Below are 26,018 nucleotides of genomic sequence, written 5' to 3'. Positions count from 1 at the left end.
TATTTAAATAAATTTGTGTCGCTCTATAAAGACTTGGAGAATTTAGAACAACATGATTTTGCTGGAGGCTCCCTAAACAATTCAGTGACAAGAACTGGAGAAAAACTGATTTGATATAAATTTCAACTGAATTGCTTCTAAAATAGATGCATTACTTAAATTACAATGTCTTAAGGAAGTCTCCTCTTCAAAGCACTTATCTTGCTTTTAAACATTTATGTCAAAGAAGTTGTTTAAATGTCAATGAAAAGAATATTAGTTTATGTGATCCAGTGCTGCTAGCCAAAGCTGACAGTGCCTACCTGGCCTGCATACGCAGGAAATAAATAATAAGTAAGGCACAAATTAGCCTGCACGTTTTCTCATTTCTAGTCTTTAGAAAAATTATTTCTAGAAGGAACTCTAAAGCCTGCGTAGAAAAACACCTAGTTTCCTCTAACTTGATTCAACTTCTGCAATTTCCGTAACAGTTTCACGTCCCTCTTACGGATTCTGCTTTCATTGTGTGTGATGGGCTCCCGTATTTTACCAACCTTGACACAGAGTGACATGCAAAAGGGTACGGTCGGCAGAGCTGTGTGGTTTGTGGTGTGAATAAAGCTGTCTAGCAGGATGGCCCTAGCCCTGACTGGAAACCATCGATGTTTGCACATACGTGTTTGAGGTAGTCATGAATTACAGGCACGAAGTCATTGAATTGGACAGTTGGGGATGGAGATTGTGTACTGTGGCATTCCTTAATGCGTCTATGATAATATCCACTACCTCAGTGACTTTTAATTTTGTTAATTAAAATAAAGCTTATCCTTCAACATCAACATTCTACCTCTGGAGGACAACCCATACCTATAGGATGATTGCTACTTTAAAAAAAAAAAACCCACCATGATGCCTGAAGTGTATGTTCGATAACAACCCCTTCCAAGTGCGGATGACGATTTTTACCCGTCAAAAAATGTAACCATCATCCATAAACCACTGGGAACAGCTAAAAACAACAGTGCTTTAACAATATGCTTCTCTCATTTTAGCAACTACTGTAAGTGAAATACATTTTCATTCTATAAAATAAATCTAGAAATATAATAGAAATCCCTCTATGTCTTTATCAAAAGAAATCCAAAGAAGATAATTGTTAAGTATTTTAAAATATAACTTACCCTCTTTTATAAATTTTTAATAAAAAGAACATGTACTACAGAATATTTTAAAATAACCCCCTTGCTAAATAAATTAGTTCATTCTGACTGCAATATGGAAGAAATAGATATATTTTAACTGACTAACTAAATAGTTAATTCAATAGATATTTATTGAACATTTACAATATTCCAGGGATTCTACCAGCAGAAAAAAATCATTTTTTAAAAGATTTTGCTGTATAACCATCTTGCACTTATTAAATACCCTCAAGCAAATAGCTTTGCCTTTACCCGATATGCTCGAAGAAAATACCTAATATTCAACATAGCAGTGTGATACTTAATACTTGTAATGATAAGGTGTATATGTAAGAATGACAACAATAACATTTAGAATTTTAAACGTACTGCCTTTGAACGAGTAATCTAAAACGTGAACATGTCTTTGCATTTTTTCAAAAAAAGAAGATGCTCAGAAAGTATGTGACTTTTATAACGCCTACTTGATCAAGTATAGTTTCAAACTTCTCAAGAAGTTATGATGTTGTTTTTCAGTTTTCCTTTTTTTCTCTTTTCTTGTCATTATTCCAATTATTTTACTTCAAAAAACTTATTTATTTATTTATTTATTTATTTATTTATTTATTTATTTATTTTTATTGAAGTATGGTCAGTTACAATGTGTCAATTTTTGGTGAACAGCAAAATGTCCCAGTCATGTGTGTGTATATATATATTTATATACACACACATATTCATTTTCATATTCTTTTTCATTAAAAGTCATTACAAAATATTGAATATAGTTCCCTGTGCTATACAGAAGAAATCTGTTTTTTTATGTTTTTATATATATAGTGGTTAACATTTGCAAATCTCAAACTCCCAAATTTATCCCTTCCCACAGCCTTTCCCCTGGTAATCACAGGACTATTTACTATGTCTGTGAAGCTGTTTCTGTTTTGTAAATGAGCTCATTCATCGAGAGGGAATTTTTATTCAAAAACATGCTTGCACCCCAATGTTCACAGCAGCACTGCTTACAATAGCTAAGACGTGGAAGCAACCTAAATGCCCATCCACAGAGGACTGGATAAAGAAGATGTGGTATACTTATATAATGGAATACTACTCAGTGATAAAAAGAATAAAAAGGAAAAACAATAAAATAAAGACTTTATTGATACACTATATATCAAGAAATGTGCTAAAATTGTAGAATACAAAGATTTAAAAAGCCAATCTCAGCTCTCACAGGTTTTTAATATTGTCTGTCTATGTGGGGCAGGGGAATGGATATACGCACACAACCAAAAATAATAATAAGAAAACTACAGTCAGTCCTATAAATGACATATAAAACCTTTTACTACGTGTGAACACAGAATAAAGACTTATCTCAGCAGGATGAGTATGAAAGCCTCACATAGGAAGGAGCATCCGAGATGAATATTATAAGCATTGACTTTACCGTATGGGGACAGACGGAACATTTTTTCTCAGTAAAGGAAAGAGCATGAGACAAGGCATGATGGGCGGGAGAGAACAGGTTAGTTCTGAGTAATGGCTAGAGAACTGGTGGAAGGAGAGATCTACAAGGGGTATATTTTTAAGGCAAAAGGGGTATATCTGGAGAACTATGGTAGCCAGTTGAAAGTCATACTAAGGAAATTTGACTTATTCTGAATGCAGTGACAGTCACAAAACGTATCTGAGACATGCAGAGCTTGTTTCTGAGAAGTGTTACCTCAGGGAGAGAGTTCTTCAGAATAGAGTACCATATTACTCAGAGAAGCAGCGATTCTGGGCAACAAAGATAACCATCCTAGGGACCACGATTACTCTTCCTGACATGATAAGCATGGTCTCCTAATACAATCAAACTGTGTTGGACTCAGTGCCAGTTTGGTGGACTTGGAATCAAAACGAGGAGATTTAGAGGTCTTAAAAACATACTTACATATATATCTTCATGATAAGGGCTCAAATAACTCCAGGTCCATCCATTGATTCAGGTGGCTTTAAAGAGACACTGCCAATATTTCCTCATTCTTTTTCCCCTCTTTCTACATTTGTAAAGGTGACCAGCCCCTATTACCTGCTTCTGCAGATTAAGATGCAATTTCTATAGATATGTTAATATGATCAAAGGCTAATTGCCCTACATCTATTTTATCTCCTTCTGGGGGGCTTTGCTTGAACTCATTAAGTGATGATTTAATGAACTCTCAGCGGGAATTCTATTTCCCTCATTTCTGAATTCTTGGGAGCCATCTTACAATTATACCTGAGTACTTACAAGTGACACTAAATTAGACATTATTACAAATTTTTTTAAAAAGTGCATTCGCTAAATATCCATGCCTTTTTTGCTTGCAATTAAGTCAGGTTTATTATTTTAAATTAATCTATTCAGAACTGTGCATAATTTTTAAACAACTTCAGTTTCTATCTGTGGACAGAAGTAAAGTAGGTGGTCTAAAAATCTCATTTTCTTCTAAATGAATAGGAAGTATACACGGCTGTGTACAACTTAGAAACTCCTTCTTAGGAAGCTAATTAAGAATAATTTTTGCAGTGAAGAATTCTGGCTCTAAGGAGGCACAAGAGATTTAACTAAAGGCCACACTGTAGCAGATTTAATACCACAGTCTCTCAATGGATTTTCTTAATTGTAATTAGCTCTTCTTCAGCTGTTATAATATTTGGGAATCATCACATTTAAAAAATATTCTTTTCTGATGGAAATGGAAGAAAACCAATTGGTAGCAACAATGAGAAAAGTGAGGCTAAATACAAAGCCTAATTCTTGCAGAGTACGAGGTCCCATATTCAAGATCATTAATTTGGACTCTAACGGAGCCAGGTGTCCTCAGCTGACTGGCTGGTTTTCAGTCATTGTGTCTGTAGCAGCTTATGCTTAAGTGTGGATGTTTGCATTTATTACATTTTTCCTACATTATCTATAAAACTCACCTTCCATGTTTTGGCTGCTCTTTACTAGTTTTCTTTAACTTTCCTTAATCTTAATTTTCTTATCCATAAATAGAGTTAATAATATCTACCTCAGGGGCCATTTTAAAAGTTAATGACATAGATTATATTAAAACTGGAGAGTGGAATGTTTTAGCTAACGCCTCTGCTACTAGCAGTATCACCGCCACTAACGTCACTACTCCTGCTTGTTTATTTCATTTACAGTGTAACAACAATTTTAAAATAATGTGATAGCTATTTCCCCTTGTGTTTCATCCATATTGTAATACTCCCAAAATGGCCAACATTTTTTAACATCCTATCAATTTACTTGGGCAAATAATCAAAACATTTGCATTAAAATCATAATTTGAAAATACAGAGTTCCTACTCTGTGCCAGGAACTATGTTAGATACTGAAGATTCATCAATGAATAAGGCAGACAGAATCTTCACCCGGCAAGAGCTTATCTTCTAGTGGCAAAAACAAACGTGTGACCAGTCAGTTATAATACATGGAAATAGGTGCTGAAAACAGAGTACAAAATCCAGTATGGACATCCAGAAAGGGAACAGGGACCTAACGGTGTGGTGATCAGTGGGGAGGAAGTGGCTTCATTCACCCAGGTTGAAGAGTGAAGGTTGGGAGTGGATCATGACAAGTCGAGAGAATTACATGAAGCAGATAAAAGGACACGTAAACACTTAAATTTGAAAAGAATGACAGGTCTAGGTCCAGGCAATACCAGGTACAAAAACTGAGTTTAAAAAATTGAGATGAGATAAAACAAATATCTGAAACACAATTTAATGGGTAGGCGTCTAAAGACGGTGGCTGTGAGTAAATCATGAAGGGCCTTGTAAGTCTTATTTTTGAAAGTTTTTTTCTGTTTTCTGAAGGAAATAGGGAGCTCTAGGGGAGGGGTGGGGGAAGAGGGAGGAGGTTTTAGTGAGGGAATGGCATGATGAGATCTAAGTTTAGAAAGATCATTATTCCTGTTGTGTGGCTAACAGTGGCCCGGGGCACTAGTTAGGAGGCCAGTGGCATGAAGGGAGGGGAACGGCGGTGGTGAAACGTGAATTCAAGAGAAGTCTCAGTCTCTGCTCCCTGTCTCCACTGTGACTGAGTAAGAGATTTCACTGCTACTTACCCTGTAATTCCCCCTCTCCCCCAAGTATTAAAAACAAAAATCCAGGAAAAAGTATGTTGTCAGAAGAATACAGAAAGCATCACCATTTTTCTGCGGGTATCTTAGTGGATGTTCTTTCCCTCACATGCTTGTTTAGCCTTTTCATCACTGCCATGTTTCGTGAGAATATAAGAGGTAAATTACCATAAAATGCACATCAAATCCTGAACTCGGGATGTGCAGATACTAACTACTGTATACAAAACAGATAAACAGCAAGGTCCTACTATATAGCACAGGGAACTATATCCAATATCTTATAATAACCTACAATGGAAAAGAATATGAAAAGGAATATATATATATATGTATATACACATATATATGTATAACTGAATGACCATGCTGTAACCAGAAATGAACTCAATTGTAAACTGACTATACTTCACTAAAAAATTAAAATTGAAAACAAATGGATGATCATAAGAGAGAAGAGAAATAGGTTCTTTGAAGCAAAGATTAAGGGTTCAGCTCTTCACTGATCTAGAACAGTGGTGCTTAAATTGTCTCTAGAACATAATCATCCAAAGAACTTACCAAACAAACTGTACTGTACTCATGCTCAGCGCATCCTACCACATCTCACTCCATAAGCTGTAAGATATGATTGTTCTGTTTGAATCTCTTACGATTTTTCTGACTCAAATTAAAATAAGCTAAAACCTGAACTCAGGTATCTTTATATGTTAATTCTTAGAACTGTGCCTGGAACACTGTGGTCACTCAGTACTTACTGAATTCACTCAACGGCTACTTACTGCAAGGTGTTCAGCTTGCTACGGGAAAAAGGCAACTACTTGAGGGTCTTTGCAACTATAGCAGCGGCTTTCAAGCACTGCCTGTTAAGCCACATCTTAAAATACATTTTCCACATAATGCGGTATGCATATGCAAGTACACACACCCGAGACAAAAGCATACACAATGGGAAAGCATTTTCACGCAATAACGTTTAACAACGCACGACACACTTTGATATTTTCTATTCTTTGTGCTCACTTTTTAATAATAAAAAAGTAATGATAGCTGCAGTCCATAATACTGATTTCAACACCATCCAAAGAGAGGCAACCAATACTCTGAAAAAACCTTATGCAGTTGGATGTTCTAACTCTATTTTTGAACAGTGACAGTGACACACTGTGCTGGTGCTTTTATCTCAATAACAATACCAACATTTTAGGGCTCTTAAAAAAATACCAAGTATCTCAAAGACAACTTAGTGCAGTTTGAGTAAGACCCAGAGTGTTACCCTACGTTTATTTCACTTGGAAGAAACGAAACGTCTCACAGGTAAAGAGACATAACTCCTTCCATCTCACCGTGACGTATACACAACAAGATAACTTTCTTAACGGATTCTGTTTGAATTAGTTAGGGAAAAACCTAAAAGTGACCAGCTTCTCACCAGCAAGATCACACACAGTATTAAAAATCAGAAAACATGAGAATGCACTTCTATTAATGCAATGGATTTATCAAGCTATCTTTAATAAGTTATATTTAATTTTAAAAAAGTACTTTTTCTTTTAGTCACACTAACATAGAATGAGACAGTAGTTACAAATATAGACGATCTATAATATGGTATTCCCAACTACGGAAAGAGAAAACGTTCCACGACCGTTAAGTAACCTATGTAACCAACATGTACGCCCTAAGTTCTCAGAGTGTCTTCTCTACTATTAACTCCTTTACTAATTTCCCTCAATAAGGATTCCATGTGTCAAACACAAATGATGATACACATCCACAGCAGAGAATTTTATTTTTTCCCTCTCTGTGTATTTACCATCCCCCTTTCTTTAAAGGAATAGAAGTTTAACGGAGCATTAGGTCCACCCAGCTAAAGGCTGTATTTCCCAGCACCCTTTGATACCAGGTATGTTTACGTCACCAGGATGCAGACGATAAGGTAAAAACAGAAGTGATATGTGCAACTTCTGGGCCGTCAACTTAAAAGAAAGGGAACTCCCTTCCCTATTTCCAGTTTTTGTTAGCAGGAATGTGGAAACACTGGCCACCAATGAACGGAAGATCGAAATCAGACGTTGCAGATGGCTCATATCGTTAAAACCAGGGAGAACTAAATGCATATCTTGTGTAAGCCTCCATTATTTTCCTTTCTTTAAGTGGCCAAACCTACATCCTAAATAATACAGAATTCCTATTCCAAAATTTACTCCTCTAAACTGAGTGGGAAAAGGTGATACACAAGGTGAGTGAGGTTTAATTGCCATAAAGAAGCATTGTTATGGAACAAAAGCACATAAGGACGTGAGGCTGTCCGGGGAACAGGCAGTTACACGGTAACAGAAAGGTCGTAAATTCCCAGCTCGGCGATCAGGAATGTCAAATGGATATTTCCTGGAGGATCAGGCTACTTGTCTTCTACAGACAGCTTTTTTTTTTTTTTTCTGACAAGATGAAACTTTCTTGTATATATTTCATACGCAACACTGAAATAGCACACAACTGCATTCCACACATCACTGCACCGAAATGTCAAAAGATTCACTTCTCAGCATGAAAGCGCACAACGACATAAACATGAAAGGGCTGCACATTTAAAATGCTGTATTCACACCTCGGGGCAGAGTCACGTGGAGTATTGCGAAGGGGGGTAGCACCGTTCAGTAACATACGTTAGGGGACTGAATGAAATAAAAGGAAACTCTGAAACATTATTGATTCTTGCAGATGGAAGATACTGCGGCTGAAACCACTCAAAGTGATAAAACAATCAACTCTTTCAAATTTTTGTTATAATTTGCTTCTCGTGCAATTACTTTGAAGATATTTCAATGTAAGGCTTATTTATTTGGTCCCTATCTCTTCAGCACAGATTCTTTGTAGACAAAGTTCATTGAGATAGAGGAAACTTCATTAGCATATACAACTCCCTTAATGGAAAACGTATATTTTACATAACCTGCTGTAGAAAGCCACAATGGTGAATTTCAAATAGCCATTTGAAAACATTACCAACATTTCAGACCCACTGCCTGCCTAAATTTTTCATTGATTTATTGACCAAGCATTTTTTAATTAGCGTTTGTTGAGAATATTACCCAAAATTGCTGGTATTAGTAGGATACACTTGAAAGATACTCGCCATATTTCTTCACGTAAAATTCTCAGTACAAATGTAATGTTGAACAGTAAGACTTAAGTCAGGTATAGTGCTGCTAAAAATGAAACCTACGGAAAGTAACAGACATTTTCCTATTCTTATCTACACATGATTATTGTACTCAGAATGCAGGGAAATACCGACGACTGTGGTACTCAAGTTTTTGGAAGAAAAGAGATTCAATGTAGACATTGAGGAGCTAGAAAACAGTGGAATTTATTTTCCTCTCCATAATTTTTCATCTAAATAAAGGGAGTGACAGAGATGGTCTTAGACTTGGTAACAATTATCTAGTCAAAGAATACACAGCATCCTGGTAAGAAAAACTTGGTAGGGGTTGGAAGCATTCCTGATGACTTTACTCTGGAAACACCATGAAAAAGGGCAGCTCAAAAACAAGCGTTACCCAGCGTGTGATGACTTAGAGATGGACCAGTTTTCACGTCTGTGTAGTTTCATTAGACATTCACATTCCAAGAGTGTGAACTAGAGAGGAGACAGACAAACTGAAAGACGTGGGGGTGGACTTACTCAGTGTCTACGCCGTAACTGTTCACAGTATATGGTCATACGAGAGAACAAGTCCAAAGTTCATGAGACAGAGACTAAGTCAAATCAACTGCTCTCTCTGGCCCCTCAGTATACAGTAAGTGGGAAGGGATAATGCTAGCAAAGTCAATCCCTGTGGGATATTTAGGCAAAACATGGAACTGTAAGAGACATGAATTGCCCTGGCAGCTATACACTGTCCGCGTGACTTTCAGAACCATGGCTGAACATCTTTAAAATTCAGCCAAATATGAAAAGTCTTTAGGAAATATTGAGAAAAAAAGAATAGAAAAAGAAAATGAGCCAATTCTATCCCTTAATATCAACTTAACCGATTTGTTTTATCATGAAGAGAAAGCTACAGCATCGAGCTATTTCTGAGCCCAAATTCCAAGCTTCTGTGCTGTGACTTGAAAACATTCTGCTTCTTAGATGTTCACTGTGATGAGAGTACTGTGAGAGGATGGGGAGACAAAACTGTCTTGCCAAAGTTAATCCATAATGAGGTGAGGCACGACAACCAGTTATGAAAGAGAAAGTTTTCTTTGGCCATTCATTTCTTCTAGCTCTTCCCTGAATGAGATACAACATCTACCATGAAAATGCCTAAAGGTAGTTATTGTCCTGGGCATTGACAGGAAGTAAAAAAAATACCATAAAGAAAAATATCTAAAGGTAAGCTACTCACCTATCCCGATGAAGGCGGCTTTGTACCCTTCTTCTTTCAAAGCGCTTAGAGTAATTTCATTCGCTGAAAGGCTTTTACCACAAATTATCTGTAAAAAAAAAAAAAACCAAAAACCAAAAAAACCTTTGAGTAGCTATATTTTGGCATTCAATTAATTAAAACCTGAATCTTCAACTTCAAAAATAACAAAAATTCGATACACATATACCCACATACGTAATTCCATATACACAGAAGTTTTTGTCTTTTAGTATATCGGCTTACATATACAAAATAGTGTATAAATAGAACACATATGTTTTACTTAAGGACTAAATGTATTTGAATTAAGTAGCAGAAAAAAGGTAAGTGTATTTAAAACCAAAGTCAGTAAACTTTCATAGCTTAATTAATATGTTCAAGGCACGATGCTGTTCATTTTAAACAATAAAATGATAAATGAGACAGTTTCTGCATCCATGCACAGTCAAGATCTGTGCAGAAGATGTGCATAAATAAATATAATATAATATGTTCAGCACACGTCTAGAAGAGCTCAGAGGATGGACAGATTCATTTTGGCTAAAGTCATACCAATGAGAAAAAAGAGAGGTAGAGGGATTTCAATAAAACCTTTTTAAAAAAATAGATAGGATTCTGATAGAAGCCATTGTCCAGGGAAGATGAATAAAGCCAGGAGTCAGAGGGTAGGCACTCCTATTAAAAGTCACAGTACTTTGCTCAGTTCTCGGACATGAGCCAATTTTCTGATCTTGAACCTGCTGACGGAAGAGGCGGTCAGGTCCCCGGGAAGAAAGACCCTGTAACACCCGGCAAGTCAACACTGTAATGATTCTTCTGCTCCTTCCCCCAGACGGAACGACGGCCATTTACCCAGGAGACCGTGCACCGGGGAAGGGGGATCACACATTTCAAGGACACCGGACACAGGTTCTTCCCTGACATCGATACCCGAGGAGCAGGGACGTACAGAGACCAGGTGAAAAATGGAGCCTGGGTAAAGTCTGGTTCACAATAGGCCCGAGGGGATCTCAGACCCAGCTAGCAGTTATTCCCAAGTCTCCAAGTGCATAATCAAAATTGCTCTACTGCCATCGAAGCAATCCCACACTGGGTCTCTGGCCTGCGAAGTAAGAGCCATTCTAGCTGTTATAGCTGGGAAGGCCAGGCAACTTCCAAACCGTGGTCGAGGGAGTAAATCACACACAGTATCACAGCCTAGGGTGGATGGGGACGGAGAGATGGAGGTGGTCCATGTTATGCTTCTGTCTGATTCTCCAGTCCGGTCCTGCTGAGACCAAATGATTCCTGCAGTCTGACTACAACCTGCTGCAGGCTTGACCCAGGGGCAGCCCTGCCTGCCGTTCCCGTGACGGCCGCGGCGGTACTTCCAGCGCAGGCCGCCGCGTCCACAGGCGCGCGGCAAAGGGCCTCGGACTCGGCGGGCGCACGCCTCTCATCCCGTGCTGGATCAGAAACAGTGCTCACTCACGGCGGAGAGGTAAGGACGTTCACTCACAGGGTTGCTCAGGAACGCGTCCACTCTCTTCTGCAGTCACATACATAATCTAAAGTGCCCTGGCGAGAGCTCAGAACATCATAGTGACCCATTGCCCTGAGCACACCATGCAGACCGGACAGCAGAAGCACGAGGCAGCCGGTAGGGCAGAGCCCTGCAGACGCGTGCACCCCAGGGGGCAGACGAAGAAGCCTACGGAGATCAGGGACCACCCACCCGAGCCAAGTGGAAGAGCCTGCTTGTCAGGGATGCGCCAGCACGTACTCCCCAAAGTAAAAGATTTTGCTGCAGTTTTACACCCATTTACCACCATAAAGAAGAAAGCAAAATGCGTGGTAGTTTTGGGGGGGTTCAAGGCAACGTGTTCCTAAGAACAAAAGTCTCTAAACTGCTTCAAAGAGCAAGAAAACATTGTATTCATAAAACAATTGCAACTGACCTGCAGAGAGTACTTAACTAAGTGCACCACTCTCTCCGAAACACTGCAGAAATGGGCTCCTTTCATCCTCACCACGGCCTTGTGAAGTGGCGTCACCATCCTGGTTTTACACGTGCTGATACTAAGGGACAAGAGAGCTCTGACAGCCTTTAGGAAAGTCACATATGCAGTCTAACTGCAGAAACAGCACTGGTAACAGCTGTGTTCTTACATCTCTTGAAGTTAGAAGGAGACTGAAGGGCAGAGCCAGCACCATCCTGAACGGCACAGAACAATACACTGCATGTGGAGAACTACTGGAAATGCTGTGTTTCTGGAGTATAAAGTCCAAAGCAAAGAATGGGGAAAGAAACTAGGGGGAGAAAATGACCTGGAATATAACATAGAGGGACGTTTTTGTTTTCCTAAAATAATTCTAATTTTATTGGCAGATAATGTAACTGATTGAAAGTTAACAAGCAGGGGACAACTGAGGTGAGATTAATAACTAGTATCCAGAACTCTGAAACGTATCAAATACCACAAAGTGAACTGGATCATTAAAGTAAACACATTATCAAAGGCATTTAATAGTAAGTATCTAATAGTGGATATTCCTATTAGAAGTAGTGGAATTAATAGAATTAGATTCTATTACAAGTATCGAATAATGAAGCTTTAGGATCATAAATTACTCTAATTTTTCAAATAGATGTTTTAAAATTAAACTAATTTTTAATCATAAAGAAAGAAAGCTCTAGTGCTTATTTTATGAAATAATCTCAATAACAATATATAATGAAGGTTAGGCATAAATGAAAATTATAGGTCCAGATATTCTAAATAAAATTTTAGGAAACTGAATAAGAATGCAATTTCCAAAGTTGAGCAGTGGATTGCCCTGCCAATGTGTTCATCAGAGAAGGTGATGCTCAGAATATAGGTCTGATTTATTCAATGACTCAGCAAAAAGACTGAAGAAAGAGCTCCCATCCATCTTGAGGTGCTGTTGTGGGCATGTGTGTACATGTGAGTACATGCAATATGTGTATGTAAGTGCGTGTGCTCTGTGTAGTTTAGCTGAGTAGTGGCATCATGTGATTTATCAAACGGGAATGAAAATATTCCAATCTTTCCACCCTAGTAGAGTGAACATGCCACTGAGTTTGCAATACACAGAAAAGATGGACAGACACTTTGCATTTCTGCAGTCTGTTTCCATCCTAGCAGGTAATAGTGTGCAACTAAGGAAGGAAAAAATTTGAATTATACTTTTGTGCAACAGAAACTGGAAAGACAAGTAGCATGACTCGTGGTGTTAATATCCTGGGACTGGGACCAGCCAGACTTTGCTACGCTGTGGACAGCTATTGTGGGGGAGGGGGAGAGTAACTATCACTGTGCAGTAAGTAGCTCCCAGGTGCAAAAGAGAACAGAGCAGCAACAACATTAATCACTGGAGTGACGAGCACGAGGGCTCTTCCCTGTCTGTGCTGAGGAATCTAGTCATGCTTCCCTTTTCTAACAGCCTCGAACCCCCAAACACTTGCCATCAAACCAATAACCCACCCTCTGAAAGAACAAGGAGAAAGATCCTTTGACAAACAAGTTAAAATTCTGCTTACAGTATGCCTTGGGAAATCAGACCAAGATGTGTAAAACTTAACTAAAACTAGTATTATCTGACAATTGTGGCTGACATACTACGAAATCTAATATTATTTGTTAAATATGTATGATTCTAGAAAAGTCACATTGTGTTCATTTTGTTTGTGTTTTTGTTCCTTCCCTCCATATTTTTATATATGGAATGTTTTTCTATCACGATTTTCTTAGATGTGGATTATAGCATATACTACACCTTCCTTTAATGGCTTTAGGAATATAGTCCTAGGTACTCAAACTTCCCAATGGAATAAAAATTCAATCCACATCAAGCTCAGTGTACAAGTTACTATTATTTCAGCAGAAGGGTTGACTATAATAAGCTCTGAGTCAAAATTCCACACAATATCTACTTTGAGATTTGACAAAAAATTTCTTTATACACTGTAATACGTCTTCATGTATATAATGATATCTTTAATGTAGGATAAAGGTCTACAACTTTTTAAGAAAGTAATGAAATGCTAGGAACTTAATTTTTATAAGGCTAGCATAACTGTTATCTTTGTGAATTTTTGGCGATAAACAAAAATAAACAAAGCAAAACAAAAACAGACTTTCAGTAGCTTTCAAACTCTACAAAGACAGCAATAGTATTTCACTATTCCCTGCTGAATTTCCAGTTTCAATAGTCAGCACATAAGTAAGTGAATGCAAAAGAGAATTTTGTAGAAGACTCAGAAAACATAGCTAGTTCTAGATGTACAGATATAATAAAACATGATGCAAACTGTATACATTCCAGAAATGCAAACATTAGTATAATTCAATGCATTAACGGAGTTAACTGAACCTAATTTTTGAAAAGGGCAATTAAAAATTTAACACCTCTTTTTTATAAAAACGGAAGTTGACTACAGAAGATTTTAGAATTCTAAGTCTAAAAAAAGAAAACATTCATTCAATATGATTAAAACTGCTATTTCATAGATCTGAAAAGGTGTCAGGTATTACTGCTTTTATGGCTACTAGAGATTCCAGACAACAAAATAGTGGAAGAAAAAATGTATGTACTACATACTGTACAAATAGGTTTCTTGTGACACAATATTTGACTGGAAAAAATTCATTTTAGAATTAATAAGAACTAATCTGTCAAGTTATTAGATACAAAATAAACTGAAGTTATTCAACAAGAAATTTAGCTGAAGAACATAGTTGGGAAGGAAGAGAATTAAACGAAGTCTGGATATGATGAGCATGATGTTATTTGGATAATAGATGTGCCCACTAAACTATTTAATATAGGACTGGAGTTCAAAAGATGGTTCTAGACTAGTCTTTAGCAAACTACTTGGCAGTAGTAAATCCTCAATAATTATTTATTGAATAAATGAAATAAACCTATTAGAAAGAGAAAAAAAGGAAAAAAAATCAGATAATAACCAAGAGAATGCTAGATCATGAAAGCTATACAGATATGCATAGAATACATCACACACTGCACAGAAGCCAGCAGTGTGAACCCAGGGAAAAACTCATTTCATTGTTAGGAAATTATTGTTGACTTTATATAATGTTAGTTGAGAGGTAAAAACAGAACGCAGGTTACAAGAAGAATCTAGCGGTGAGGGAAAGGTAGTAACAAGTGTAGAACACTTAAAAAATATCCATTCAAGAATAAAGTTAGTATATCATAAAAGATGCAGGTACTTCATCAGTGGATGCAAACCCTCAAAGCTGAAGAAGAGTCTCATTGCTGTCTCTCTCAAAATTGTCTACAGAATGTATCATTTACAAAGCAAGTTTGAATACTTGATTTCCTTCACATTTTTAAAACAACCTGAGGGATGGACAAGACAGTATTAACCTTCTCCTTAACCTAGGTTCTATTTTTTTCTTGATAACATAATAAATTCATAAGGTTTAAAATTCAAATGTGCATAATGGTGATAAACCCCTTCCTACACCTTCCCAAAGGCAACTTATACAATCAGATTCTTAGATATTTCCAGAGCTATTCTAAGCAGATGTAAGCAGGTATGTTTATACTTTACACAAATGGTAGTGGCATACTTTTACCTTTGAACAAATATTGACCAAGGCTAGGCACACTAACTGACTGTCAAGGTTATCTGACTATAAAATTAGAAAGCATGATTAGAGGTGAAATGTACATTTTCTAGCACTCAGTTCATCGACCTCTATTATGTCTTGATGAGTTTCCTTATAAGAGCAATGGGTATACTCTGATTTATGCAATATACCTTGTACTGTAAGAATTGAATGTAATGTTGCAATTGCTTATAAGATGAATTTAGAAGTGTCTTCAATTTCTGATTCATCGTCAGTTGGAAGCATCACCTACTACATTACTTTGAAGTTTCAATAATCATTTCCTTATTTAATGAGATTTAGGCAAGAACTTGTACTCAAAATAAAAGATACTTAAGGAACTTTTCAGAATATATATATATATATATATATAAACATTTTTATTGATTAATAATTTTACAATGTTGTGTCAAATCCCAGTGTAGAGCACAATTTTCCAGTTATACATGAACATATATATATTCATTGTCACATTTTTTTCTCTGTGAGCTACCATAAGATCTTGTATATATTTCCCTGTGCTATATAATACAATCTTTTTTATCTGTTCTACATTTTGAAATCCCAGTCTATCCCTTCCCACCCCCCACCCCCTTGGCAACCACAAGTCTGTATTCTATGTCTATGAGTCTGTTTCTGTTTTGTATTTATGTTTTGTTTGTGTTTGTTTGTTTGTTTGTTTTAGATTCCATATATGAGCGATCTCATATGGTATTTTTCTTTCTCCTTCTGGCTTACTTCACTTAGAATGACATTCTCCAGGAACAACCATGTTGCTGCAAATGGTGTTATGTTGTTGGTTTTTAAGGATGAGTAGTATTCCACTGTATAAATATACCACATCTTCTTTATCCAGTCATCTGTTGATAGACATTTATGCTATCATGTCTTGGCTATTGTAAATAGTGCTCCTATGAACATTGGGGTGCAGGTGTCATCCTGAAGTAGGGTTCTTTCTGGATATATGCCCAGGAGCAGGATTCCTGGGTCATATGGTAAGTCTATTCCTAGTCTTTTGAGGAATCTCAATACTGTTTTCCACAGTGGCTGCACCAAATTGCATTCCCACCAGCAGTGTGGGAGGGTTCCCCTTTCTCCACAGCCTCTCCAGCATTTGTCATTTGTGGACTTTTGAATGATGGCCATTCTGACTGGTGTGAGATGATACTTCACTGTAGTTTTGATTTGCATTTCTCTGATAATTAGTGATATTGAGCATTTTTTCATGTGCTTTTTGATCATTTGTATGTCTTCCTTGGAGAATTGCTTGTTTAGGTCTTCTGCCCATTTTTGGATTGGGTTTTTTTTTTTCTTATTAAGTCATATGAGCTGCTTATATATTCTGGAGATGAAGCCTTTGTCGGTTTCATTTGCAAAAATTTTCTCCCATTCCGTAGGCTGTTTTTTTTTTTTTTTTTTACTTCTGGTTTCCTTTGCTGTGCAGAAGCTTGTAAGTTTCATTAGGTCCCATTTGTTTATTCTTGCTCTTATTTCTATTGCTTGAGTAGACTGTTCTAGGAGAACATTATTTGCTTTATAAAAATATATTCAAAATGTTCTCAGAATATATTTTTATAAAGCAAATAATCACCCTTAAATCTATCTTGAACATTTTTTCCGAATGCTGAATTTTCATAAATTTTTGTACATGTAGTATGAGTACTTGCTATAAGATTTTTTGTTTAGGGATTTTGTGTAAATGTTCCATCACCCAACCACTGCCAGATAAAATGTAATTACAGATGTAAAAGCAAAAAAATATTGTTCTGAGTGCTTCCCTTTTATTGATTATTTTAATTTTTATTTCTAAACCCAAGAGCCATGAGTAGTTTTTTAATCGTTTTTCAAAAGAACTTCTATGTGTACTTAAAATAATGTATTACATAAATCATAGTACTTTGTTGATCTATTATTTTTATCTACTATGGAAAGGTAATTTTTGAAACAAAATGAGCAATATGTTCAAGTGAAGCGCAGAGTATGATATTTTTAAATTATACAAAAGAACCGGACTATCTAAAACTATATTCTAAAAATAAAATGTATTAATTTTTGACCATGTTTACAAGAACAACACAATATTTATTTCACATTACACAGATACAAAGCTGTTGCTTTCTACCTTGCTGATTTACTGTTTATGTGGAGAAAGAATTAGCACATTAATACTTGGACATTATGCATATAATAAAATAAACCTCTGTAAGAAATTATGTTCCAAATTGTGAAATACAAATGTTTCAGAGTGCACACAAGTTGCATGGAAAAAACATGATTAAAGAAACCAAATCCTTCTATTAGCTGCACTGAACCCCTAAAGCAATTTAGGAATTTGTTTCTTACAGACAATTAATCACATGCAGGCGTGCCAGATGAGAACTATTGATTGCCCTTTTCCAGGCTAGTGGCATTCAGACAGCAGACAGACAAATGCCCTAAGCAAGGAGAAGCATCTTTCTGCTTCTGCCTGGTGTAGCTTTTAATTGTTCTTTCCTAAAGTGTGTGACATTTTGCTGCTAATCTTTAGTGTAGAGCATACTTCTTTCTTTTGGAGCAATAAACATGTTAAGCATTCTGTTTTTCACTTACCTTTACACCAAGGTCCTTCATAAGCTCAATCTCAAAATTCACTACATCATACGGCAGCCGGAACTGAGGGATTTCAGAAGTACTGGAGAAAAAAAAAAAAAAGGAAGCATTATTTGTGGAAAAATCACTAGTTTTAAAACTGCAACATGTCTTTATTGATCAGTATTAAAGAAATGACTATCTCTTCTAAGAGTATTGTCATATCACATAACATGAGTGTGAGGACATCCTCATTGACAAAATATGATGTGGGTTACCTAGAAACAGAAGGAACTGATGTGAAAATGAGTAAGTACAAACGAAGAAAAACAAATAATAAATAGACGATTAGTCCAAAGCAGTTTCGATACTTTTAAGTCTACCACAGTATTTAGTTGACTTATTTACTAATATTTTTTATAAATTTCTAAGAAAATAAAATCTTAAAAAAATTACTTGAAAGTGTAAAATGTTTTATATCATATATACATCTATATATACCTACATACATATATGTTCTATAACTATAAGTCTACTTTGTTCAAATTCAAATCTGTAATTTTGTATTAGCATGCTGTTTAGGATATTACAGGATACGTTTTTTTCATGTTTATAGTAAAACAATCTTTTAGGAAAGCAGTAAGAGTCCCAAAAGGATACAGTCATTAAAAAGTAATCCTATTTGATATCAGTGCTCATTGTTTGCACTTAAAAAAATACATGAGTCTTAAAATACAACCATTTCAACTGTTGGTAGTTTAGACTATTCACACCTAAGCTCAAATAACTTTTCAATACCTTATAGCAATAAAAAAGGGTACATACATTCATGAATATACAGCAATTCATGTATTCATTGAACTGTTTCTTCAATAAGCATTTACAAATGCCCAGGCACAGTGCTAGCTGCAGTGATTGATGGTGAATTTGGCCAAATTCCCACTTTTAATAAGCTCTCGTTCTTGTGAGTAAAGATACATAAGCAGGTCATTAGAAAAGAATGTAGCACGTGTAATGAAGGAGATACATCCAAGCATCGGAGAGACTGATTTGTAAACTAAATAACTGTTGAAGATGAACTTTCTGGATCATTCAGTGCAAGGTCTTTCAAAGTGTATCTGTAGTATTTTCATTATTTGGTGACTTAAGAACTTGATTATTCAATTTATTTCCATACATCAATCAACAAGGCACCACGCTCAGTGCTACAGAAAATGCAAAGTACTGAACAGTATCGAATCACGGCCTTATATTAAAGGAGATTTTCATCTACTTAGGGCATAAGATTACACATAAGAATGATTTAGGGGTGAGGTCAGAGATGAGAACCTCCTAAGCTGGTCTGCGGACACCCACACCACCTCAGAGGTCATCATAACGCTCCAGGCACCACGGAGGGCTCTGCCTTTGTAGAGTAGCAGGATCTGACCCTCAAAGACACACCACTTTGGAACAGGATTATTTTGAGCTGAAGACGATTGAGAAGAAACATACAAGAAAAGCTCTTTACTCCTCTGTTTTTTTTTGCCAAAAAGCAGTATGTAAATTTGCAAAGGTATGTCTCCCTTTCCCATACCAAGAAGGGCAAAACTCTTAGGACAAAACACCAGGAGACAATTCTAGATCCTGTCAGCCCAGTGATGGGCACTAAGAGGAATCTGCCTTACAAACCTTACTAAATAACCCTTACATTTCATTAGTTTCCGCCCATATTTACCTTTTCATAGTTTGCCGCTCCTAAAAGGACAAACCCCTCTTCCACTGTCCTGTCACTTCTCGGCATATGTATTGTTCTTTGTTAAGATGCTATATAAACCTCATTTCTGATCCCCATTCTCTGAGTGACTCATCACCGGGGTCTCCCATGTGTATGAACAATACCTGTGCTAATAAACGCTGTTTTTCTCCTTAATCTGTCTTGTGTTAGTTTATTTCACAAGCCCAGCTACTGACCTAAGAGGAAAGAGGGTATTTTTTTTTCTCCCTGTACCTCCCAAGACCAAGCAGAGAAACTTTCAAATATTATGGATCATGCATAGGCACAGACACCTAGTCTTGACAGACCTGGGGGCCTGTGGAAGAGGCTGAAAATGGAGTAACGTTGGAGTCTGATGAAGGTCCTCAAAAGGCTGGACAGGAAAGCAAAAATTCTAGCTAACTAAACCAACCACAGCAAGGTGAGGCTCTAAATACATACGAACACACTGTGAGGCTCAGCACCTTTCTCTGACATGGGACTTTTATGGGATCTGAGTAGAAGTGTACAACATAAAAGAAAGAAAAGCTATCCTAGTTCAGGCTAATGGTTCTAATTTCAGAAATAGCTCTGACAGAGCAGGTTAATAAAGTAGGAATAATTTTTCTGTTGACCAGAAAGAAAGGAGACCATACTGAACCTAGCAAGAAGAAATCTGAGCAAGGAGAAATTCTGTTTAACTCTGAAAACTAAAATGGCCATCAGAGCAAACGGAACGCCAGGAGCTTCAGCAGCTCTGCTCAGAACCACGTGCTGCCCCCAAAGCATCGTAACCAACGCTCACCCTAGCACGTGTGTTATGAATAAATGTGTGAGGCTCACATCTCCAAGCATCTCCTAATAGGAAATGAGAGTGATGTGAGATACTAAAAAGTGTTAGACTTGATCCTAATCAAGTAGGCAGGGGACAGGGAGGTGATTATTGATTGCTATAAATGTGAAATGTGACATATTTATATTCACCAATGGATGAGGTCAGCAGACAGATGGGTGATAGCACACGCATGCAATCACAGTACAGTGTGGCAAGTACAAAACATTGAAAGTGAACAAGAGCGTTTCAAAGGAGGAAAAGTGCATTGTGGGATGAGAGAACCACGTAAGTGAAATGTGACAAAGGATCATTTTCAGATAAATGAAGAAGACACACCTCAAGATGGGGAAAAGGATAAGGAGGAGGAACAGAAGGGGAAAGCAGGAAAAAAATGTGCATGCTGTGCTCAGGGGATGGGGAATGGAGCAGAGGGATGTCAGCAGACTTTAGCAGGAACCCTACCGCCCTGGATACCAGGTGACTCTCACCTTATCTCAGAGCTTTAAATGCCATCTGTATGTGATGGTGCCCAATATTTATCCTCAGACCTGAATTCCAGACCTTCACATTCACTTGGACATTTAATAGGTATCTCAAATTTATCATGCCCCAGACTGAACATTGGTCCCCCCACCCTAACATATGCCCTCAGATGTATGAGCTGCTCAAGCCCCAGACTTTATACTCTGTTCCTTTACCAGCATCACACCAAGTCCAGGCACAGGTACAACATAAAAAGGTATGTTGCTTTTAGACCATTTAAAGAGTTATAAAACTGACAAAAAATAAGCCCGTTTTGTATCATCATCCTGAGCTGGTAACTCTAAACAATGTCAATAATATTCTAAAAACTCTTTGGTAAATCTCAATTCTAAATATTGCTACAGTTCTATAGAGTCAGTAATATAGGTGTAAGCTTTCAATGATCCCTTTTTAGTACCCATTCTTTAAAAACCATTAAGTTCTACAGGGACGTTAATACGCAGAACCCCAGTGGAACAGGGGTCCCCGGCACATGCTAATACAGCTGCAAGCATCCCGCATCCCAGTGGCCTGAGGGCAGTGTGTCCCCACCCCTGCAGGATCACATATTCCAATGTTTAAACAGCCGATTTGTCATTGATAAAATGACAACACATGAAGCAACGTGAATCTACTTAAATTTCGTCCTTTTGTGGAGCACAAGAAGTCTTTAATTTGTATTTAAAATTTTAGATAGCGAAACAGTGTGAGCTATACCTCTGATACTAATTTTTCACTTTAGTTGCTAATATTTGATTTTATTAGAGTGAATAAAAATTATAATGACTGAGCATTACAAGATTCTAACTGAAAATTATTTTACTGTACAGACAAGAGAATAAACATGTCTTAAAAATTACTTACTCCAGGTGTCAAGTGCTTTAGTTACAGCACTAAACTGCCATTTTTAAACCCTCCTCATGCATTTACAAACACCTGACACAGTCCATATTTGGTTTATTTTTGCTTTAATGTCTGCCACCTCATCACTAGAATATGAGCCCCATGAGAATAGGTACTTTGTTTTATTCACTTTTGTAGCTCTAGTGCCTGAGATAATGACCAGCATGTAGTAGGAGATAAATAAATAAGGAAAGAAGGAAGGAAGGAAGGGAGGAAGGAAGGTAGGAAGGAAGGAAGGAAGGAAGGAAGGAAGGAAGGAAGGAAGGAAGGAAAGAAGGAAGGAGAGAAAGAGGGAGGGGAGGAAAATGATCAGTAAACATCAGGTTATGGAGGGCTTTCTGTGCCACGATAGATCCTTTATCTTTTAGGTTATTGAGATTTATTGAGAGTTTTCAAGTAGAAATGTAATATAATCAGATTTTGGAACTACAAGAAGAATGAATTTGAAAAAGGCAAAACAGGAAGCAAAGAGATCCACTTGGAGGTTACTGCAGTGGTACAGGAAGTGAGATTTTAAGAACATCAAAGAGGGAAGGGTAAGAGGATATTTTTTATAGTCACAGAATACAATTGCCAGGATAGAGAAGAGTAATGCAGATGACTCTGTGTGTTCTGGTGATGCCATCACCGGGACAGCAAACTCAAGAAGAGGAGCAATATTGGTATGGCGAGGTTTAGGAGAGATGTCCAGAATTTGAATGTATGACCAGGGCAGACATAGATTTTTAAATAATTTGCATGTAGGTGAGAATTGAAACCATGAAAATAAATGAGATGACCCTCAAGACTGCATGGTGAGAAAAGGGGTAAAATGATGGAAGATTGAATTTAATTGGAGTGTTTACTTCCCAAATTTATCGTGCTTATAAAAACAAAGTTTTATGCTTTATATAGTGCCCTTTTAACAATCTATAGTTTTGGAAGAAATTTTCCATGTGGCCATAAATCCTTTAGTACAGTCAGTGGGTTGCCCAGATAATCTAAAAAAAAAAAATTTCTCTTGTACATTCATGTTTCTTTCATCTAAATGGAATTAACCAGTAACAACCCCCTTTCACTCTTTCTAAAGCACAGTTCTCATACTTTGATAGAGCTTTACTTTCGTTTATCATGACATAGGTACCACACTTTCAATGTGTGTTGCATCACACATGTTCGGAAAATATTTCCTATTACTACAACTACTTCATCTAAACCCCATTTCTTTATTGTCAATCAACATGAAATACAATAGACACAGTGAAAACATAACGTCTGAAACAGCTAAAGCAAAGGCCATCATTGTTCTAACTGCCCTATCTAATAAAAAGTCATCATTCACATGTATTAATTGCATAGGGAATCAAAAAATCAGAAAGTATATGTATATATACATGCACACTTAGAGTCTCTTAACAGCATCTTGATATACCTTTATTATAATATCAAGTCTTTTAACTTTTTTAAACTCGTATCTTGAAAAAAGAAGCCACAGTTGAAAGAAAGCAAGGCTACTGAGTGTTTTATAAATTCGTTGCAACATCAGAAACAATCAATTGATTGTGTTCAATACAACAGGGATTAAGTCCTGGATATCTTTCACCAACTCTAGTGATGTTTTTAAAAAGTGGTTCTGATACTTATTCACCAGGTTTAAAAGCAACTGTTTGGATGCAAAGGAAAAAGAAAGATAAAACTTGACATCACCTCTTTAAGCAATTGATTTCAAATACACAGCTAATTTAATCTTTTGTAGCCACTTTGAAGATACAAGAGAATGAGAGGCATCTGTAAGAGAAAATAAATTAACAGAAAAGTGTTGTGGTTGTAATGCTGCCTACGTTCCAGTGCCAGTCTTTATAATCCTGTAACAGTGACACATAATGCCTCTACCATGGGGCGGTCCAAAAGAGACTGATTAAACACTAGTATTGTCCCTGGATACTGGGAATATTCAAAGGCAAAGGAAAGAAAATAAAACAAAAACAATTTTAAAAAGACATGCTTGGTCATTAACCCAGGGGAATCTGTCCCACTAAAATAGGTTCAACAAATACATAAAAACACAAGTTTAATGCCAATTTATATGATTTAGAATGCCCATCCTGTACTTGAGTTAAAAAATAGAGATGCTAATGACCATAATAACCTTCTACCAAAATTGTCAACACAATAATTCACAAACAGGGCTTCTCCATCTTAGGCTTCTTGTGAAAATGCAATTACTGGGTAAAAAGATGTTTCCTACTCTACTAGGCTCCACAACAATTAAGTTCATATTTTTTAAATTAGCCCACATACTCGTTGATGTGTATAATTGAAAAAAATGTACAATGTTTATACGTATGTTGCTAATGGATTATGCTTTTCCTAATTAATAAAGCTGTGGTAAAATGCCATTAAAAAAGAAAGTCTAAATAATTTCAGCAAAATAATGTATTAGGTATTTTACTCTCTAGGAAAGACATTTTTATAAAATACATGAAATACCTTAAAACTCATAGTGGTGAAATATCAATACAGAAAAATAATTATTCTTGGCAATAAGTCTATTTATTCTTCAGTTTATGCTTCAGATCCTCTCTAAACGGTCTTCTTACTATGTGACATTTTTGCTTGATGATTCAGTCAAATAGTCATATAGTTTTATATTAATGATAACTTACCTTGAGTTTACCATATTGCCAGTGGACCAATATTAAAATTTATATATTTACTGATACGTATTTATAGGTATCGTAAGATGTAAAAAAAGATTAAGCTCAAATTTTAGTCACAACTTGATTAAATTTTTTCTCTGTGATTATTAAATATGACAAATTTGCTGCTTTAAAATAGTTCAGTAGCCGTCAAAACTTAAATGCTAAGTATAGCAACAGATAAGCCATATGGCTGTATTTTTATAATCCATGATTTTCTGATGTAAGGTAACACATTTAGGGAAAATAACAATAAGTTGAGTAACAGTATTAATTTACCACCTAGATTCTTTCTCATTTTTACATCAGTTGTTTTAAGGGATATCCACTCCCTACTTAAAGTTTATTTCCTTATGATCCTAAACATAATATATGTCCACTATAGAGTTTCATTTATTTTGCATATGTTTTTTCAGATCATTTTCCATTATAGGTTATTGTAAGACATTCAATATAGTTCCCTGTGCTACACAGCAAATCCTTGTTGCTTATCTATTTTATGCACAGTAGTTTACATCTGTTAATCCCAGACTCCTAATTTATCCCTCCCTCATTCCCTTCCCCCTCTGGTAACCATGAATTTGTCTCCTATGTCTGTGAGGCTGCTTCTGTTTTGTATATAGATTCATTTGTATTATTTTTTAGATTCCACATGTAAGTGATATCATATAATATTACTCTCTGATTGTTTTTCACTTCATATGATACTCTCTAGGTCTATTCATGTTGCTCCAAATGACAATATTTCATTCTTATGGTAGAGTAATATTCCATTGTGTGTGTATGTGTATATACATATATATTTTCTTCTTAAACCAATCATCTGGTGATGGGTGCCTGAGTCGGCCCATCTCTTGGCTATTGTAAATAGTGCTTCTATGAACATTGGGATGTGTGTATCTTTTCAAATTAAAGTTTTCATCTTTTCTGGATATATGCCCAGGACTGGGATTGCTGGATCATATGGTAACTCTATCTTTGTTTTCTGAGGACCTGCCATACTGTTTTCCGTAGTGGCTGCACCAGTTTACATCCCTACAAACAGTGTAGGAGGGTTCCTATTTCTCCAAAACCTCTCCAGCAATTAATACTTGTAGACTTTTTGATAATGGCCATTCTGACCAGTGTGAGGTGATACCTCATTGTAGTTTTGATTTGCATTTCTCTAATAATTAGTGATGCTGAGCATCTTTTCATGTGCCTTTTGGCCATCTGTATGTCTTTTTTGGAGAAATGTCTATTTAGATCATCCGCACATTTTTTGATTGGGTTGTTTCTTTTTTGATATTCAGTTGTATGAGCTGTTTGTATATATTGGATATTAATCCCATGTCATTCATGTCGTTTGCAAATGTTTTCTCCCATTCTGTGGGCTGTCATTTCATTTTGTTGATGGCTTCCTTTGCTGTGCAAAAGCTTTAAGGTTTAATTAGGTCCTACTT

The 26,018-nt window shown here is 36.5% G+C and overlaps 1 protein-coding gene across 3 annotated transcripts in view; it reads right to left on the bottom strand.

The window, feature by feature from the left end:
• Positions 1–26,018, bottom strand: part of DPYD (dihydropyrimidine dehydrogenase) — a 722,107-nt gene that overhangs the window by 488,843 nt on the left and 207,246 nt on the right. For all 3 annotated transcript variants that reach the window (XM_072968149.1, XM_072968150.1, XM_072968151.1), the window contains exons 7-8: positions 17,925–18,006; positions 9,679–9,766 (exon numbers count right to left, since the gene is read on the bottom strand). In XM_072968149.1, coding sequence (XP_072824250.1) covers positions 9,679–9,766; positions 17,925–18,006 — 170 coding nt within the window. The remainder of the gene's footprint in view (positions 1–9,678; positions 9,767–17,924; positions 18,007–26,018) is intronic.

The sequence above is a fragment of the Vicugna pacos genome, chromosome 9 (assembly GCF_048564905.1).
Source record: "Vicugna pacos chromosome 9, VicPac4, whole genome shotgun sequence".
NCBI lineage: Eukaryota > Metazoa > Chordata > Mammalia > Artiodactyla > Camelidae > Vicugna > Vicugna pacos.
The sequence above is the reverse complement of the archived record's forward strand: the minus strand, read 5'-3'. Positions and strand labels throughout refer to the sequence as shown.